Source organism: Penaeus vannamei, chromosome 26, assembly GCF_042767895.1.
Source record: "Penaeus vannamei isolate JL-2024 chromosome 26, ASM4276789v1, whole genome shotgun sequence".
NCBI lineage: Eukaryota > Metazoa > Arthropoda > Malacostraca > Decapoda > Penaeidae > Penaeus > Penaeus vannamei.
In genome coordinates, this window is record NC_091574.1 from 3,859,888 (window position 1) to 3,864,887 (window position 5,000).

At 30.7% G+C, this 5,000-nt stretch overlaps 1 protein-coding gene across 1 annotated transcript in view; it reads left to right on the forward strand.

Annotated features, from left to right (window-relative positions):
- Nucleotides 1–2,746: 2,746 nt before the first annotated feature.
- The window catches only part of LOC138866533 (mucin-7-like), an 8,694-nt gene continuing 6,440 nt past the window's right edge, over nucleotides 2,747–5,000 (forward strand). The window contains exons 1-2 of the mRNA XM_070139605.1: nucleotides 2,747–2,755; nucleotides 3,663–3,803. Coding sequence (XP_069995706.1) covers nucleotides 2,753–2,755; nucleotides 3,663–3,803 — 144 coding nt within the window. The 5' untranslated portion in view covers nucleotides 2,747–2,752. The remainder of the gene's footprint in view (nucleotides 2,756–3,662; nucleotides 3,804–5,000) is intronic.

A 5,000-nucleotide genomic window follows, 5' to 3' on the forward strand; every position in this document is an offset into this window, starting at 1 on the left:
TTGACCTTTCTTGTTGCTCTAATGGGGTTTTACGACGCAAAATACTAGTCAGAAAAGTTATCGTTCTCCAGTATCACACGGGCTCCCATCCCGGGCGAGACGGGTTTACCTCAACGGGGCCACGCACCCAACATTCACAGTATTTCGCCCATATAATGACGTATACAAGTACAGGGCGGTATAAAAACAAGTACATAAAGTATGTAAGGATATATAGATCATTTCCGTGTACCCTATGATCTTTTGTTTGTGACCGGGGCTCGCGCCCCGGTCGCCACTGATCTATATGTATATACAGTTCAGTGGCGTATACGAGTTACCCCCTCGAACTAGAGATCTAGAGAGAGATCTAGAGATCTAGAGAGAGATCTTAGAGAGAGAGAGATCTAGAGAGAGATCTAGAGATCTAGAGAGAGATCTAGAGATCTAGAGAGAGATCTAGAGATCTAGAGAGAGATCTAGAGATCTAGAGAGAGAGAGAGAGATCTAGAGAGAGAGAGAGAGATCTAGAGAGAGAGAGAGAGAGAGAGAGAAAGCGAGAGAGAGAGAGAGAGAGAGAGAGAGAGAGAGAGAAAGCGAGAGAGAGAGAGAGAGAGAGAGAGAGAGAGAGAGAGAGAGAGAGAGAGAGAGAGAGAGAGAGAGAGAGAGTGAGAGAGAGAGAGAGAGAGAAAGCGCGCGAGAGCGAGAGAGAGAGAGAGAGAGAGAGAGAGAGAGAGAGAGAGAGAGAGAGTGAGAGAGAGAAAGAGAGGGGGAGGGAGGGAGGGAGGGAGGGAGGGAGGGAGGGAGGGAGAGAGAGAGAGAAAGATAGAGATAGAGATAGAGATAGATAGATAGATAGATAGAGAGAGAGAGAGAGAGAGAAATAGAGCGAGAGAGAGAGAGAGAAATAGAGCGAGAGAGAGAAAGAAAAAAAGATAGAGAGCGAGAGAGAGAGAGAGAGAGAGAGAGAGAGAGAGAGAGAGAGAGAGAGAGAGAGAGAGAGTGAGAGAGAGAGAGAGAGAGAGGGAAAGAAAAAGAGATAGATAAAGAGAGAGGTACGCAAGGTAATACTGAGAATAATCATGATTGCAATTGTAGTGAACCACCTGTTCGGTAGTTCACCTTGAGCTGGGGCTGGCTGGAAATCTTTTCTCTTGTATAAATCACAGTTAACGGGATGAACTAAAACACTCGTTGCACTTGCCGGGTTTATTAAAATATCACTTAAAAGACTAAAAATAACACACAAGAAAATAGCTCAATAAAGACACGTAAAAAGGCAGAAGTCCACACGTGCAGCTAGCTCCGAGGGTCAAGGTGAACTGCCGAAATTGGCGGTAAAAAGAGGCACGTGGAAACAGTAAATCACAATACAAAGATATAAACGAAAAGTGGTAAAATAAATACATATAAAACACGATAAAAATGACATAGAAATACGGAAAAAATAAAATACACGATGGGAAAATAGATAGGTAAAAGGCTCCTAGCAAAGGCTTAAAAATAATTAATAAAAGTAATTAAAATGAACAGGTGAACTTCAGAGTTCACTACACAGTGTTTTCATAACTAAAAAGAAATAGTAATAATGATACTACAATTACCACATAAAATAGCAATGACAATAAGGATGATGATAATGATGATAATGGTAATGACAATAGTATTGATCATAATAATAATGATAATGATAATACTCATTATGATGATAAATCAATAATGAAAATAGTGATAATGATAACAGTGAGGGCAATAATAAAGATAACAATAATTATTATAATAACAATGATGATAATAACAGAAAAGTTAATAATAGCAATAAAAGAAATAACAATGATAGTACTGATACTGATAGTAATGATGATATTCATGATAATGATAGTAATAATGGCAATAATAATAATAATAATAATGTCTGGTAATAGTGCTACTATGATAATAGAACTGATGATAATGGTAATAATGGGAATGACAATGGTAGTGAAAATGATGTCAACAATAATAATGATAATGATGATAACAATTATGTTAATGAAAATGAGGATGATAATTATAATGATGATGATAATATTGATATCAATAAAAAATATGATAATAATGATAATAACAACAGCAACAACAACGATAATAATGATGATGATGATCATTTATAATAATAATAATAATAATAATAATAATAATAATAATAATAATAATAATAATAATAATAATAATAATGATAATAATAATAAGAATAATGATAATGCTGAAAATTATCATAATGATAATCATTACAATGATAATAATAATGATGATAATAATAAAGATGATGATAATGATAAAGATGATGACGATGATGATAATGATAATGTTAATAACAATATCAACAATGATAATAATAACAATGATGATAATGGAACTGACCACCCAAAAAAAAAAACGAACACAAATCATACGTAAACAAACAGGCCGGGCGCCGTCTTTGTTATTTTCACCGTGAGACAAAATTCACGACTCGCACTCACGGCACAAGGTGGTCAGTTACCCGCTGGTCGACGAAGGGGAGGGAGTAGCTGTTGATTTTTTGAGAAAAGTGGAAAGGGTCTCTCTGTGAACGACCATGGTAAGTCGTACTATTACCATTGCTGTTAACTATCGGAACTACTATTTCTACAATTTCTAACTTTCATTGACACTCTGAACGACCATGGTAAGTCGTACTATTACCATTGCTATTAACTATCGGTACTGCTATTTCTACCATTTCTAACTTTCATTGACACTCTGAACGACCATGGTAAGTCGTACTATTACCATTGCTATTAACTATCGGTACTGCTATTTCTACAATTTCTAACTTTCATTGACACTGAACGACCATGGTAAGTCGTACTATTACCATTGTTATTAACTATCGGTACTGCTATTTCTACCATTTCTAACTTTCATTGACAGTATTTTTGGTAGCATGACTATTATTATTACTGCTATTTGCTGCTTTAGACTACCTGTCCTACCGTTTATTATTATTATCCTTAATAATGTTGCTGTTATTTTCATTTTCATTATTATCGTTGTTATTATTATTATTATTATCATTTTTGATATTGTTATTAACATCATCATCATCAACATTATTATTATCATTATAATCATCTTCATCATTATTATCTTTATTATTATCATTATAATTATCATTGTAATAATTATCATTATGATAATTTTCATCATTATGATTAATCTTATTGTTGTTATTCTTCTTCTTATTATTATTATTGTTATTATTATTATTATTATTATTATTATTATTATTATTATTATCATCATTATCATCATCATCATCATCATCACTATTATCGTTGTTGTTGTTGCTGTTGTTGTTATTATCATTATCATATTTTTTTATTGATATCATCATTATTATCATTGCTGTTATTGTTATTATCATCATTATGATCATCATCCTCATTTTTATTAATATAATTATCATTATTATCATTATTATTGTTGTCATCATTTTCACTACCATTGTCATTCCCATTATTATCAAAATCATCATTTTCATTTTTATGGTTACGATGATGATTATTACTATCATCACCATCACCATCACTAGCATCATCATTATCATCATCATCATCATCGATATCACGAAAAGAACCGGGGAATTATGATCAATCTCCTTATCTCTTATCTCTACACAGATTCGGAACCTCCTGCCAATGGTGATGGGCGTGGTGTCTGTAGTCCTCGCCGCCCACAGGGGATACGGGCGTGTGGGCGTGGGCGTGGGAATCAGTATTTCTCAGGTTGATGGAGATTATCGCCTCGTGTCCGCCGTCCAGGTTATTTGTTATTGATAATGTTATTGTTCTTGTCAGTATTGTTATTGATATTATTATTATTATTATTATTATTATTATTATTGTTTTTTTTTAGGAATTTATTTGATGGTGATGGTGGTAATGATAATGATGTTCATATCAAGGTTGATGATAATAATAATGTTAATGTTAATGATGATGATTATGATAGTATTAATGATGATGATAATGATAATGATAATAATGATATTTATAATAATAATAATGATAATAATAATAGTAATAATAATAATAGTGATAATTATAATAATGATGATAATGATAATGGGAGTAATGATAATGATTATGATAATGATTATGATAATTAGCAAATATCCTTACGTTATCATAACTATTACTATTGTTTTAATTATCATTATTAGATATTATCATTATTGTTATCATTATTATCATTATCATTTTAATTATTATTTTGATTGATATTGTTATAATCATTGTTATTATCAAAATAATAATGATTATGATAATAATGATAATTATTCTAATTATTATTATTGTTGTTAATATTATTATTGTTATTATTATTATTGTTAATATTGATATTATTATTATTGTTAATATTATTATTGTTATTATTATTATCATATTTTATAATTCCTTTCAACAGAATTTTCATAATTTGTATCATTATTATTACTATTATCATTAACACAATCACCAATGCCACTATTATTAAAATTATTATTATCAACATTATCATCATCATTATCATCATTATTATCATTACCATCATCATTATCATCATTATCATTACCATCATTATTATCATCATTATCATCATCATCATAATTATCATTACTATCGATATTGGCATTGAAATTGCATTCAATAACAGTTAACATTACAGTATATAGCCCACATAGATTTCAAAGAATTTAGAATATAGACAAAAGAAGTTTTCAGTAAAAAGAAGAAACAAAACAATGTTCTTTTTCCATGGATATGACATTGGTTGCAAAAATTGTCTGTTTTAAGCAATACAAAGGGCTAAACCTGTCATTATCATGCTTATCATTACCATTATCACTATCGTTATCATCATCATTATTATTATTATTCATTATTACTATTACTATCAATATCAGGTCTTCAAATAAAGATCAAGAATATAAAGTATAGATAAAAGATTGATAAAACAAATTCAGGTACAGATAAAAA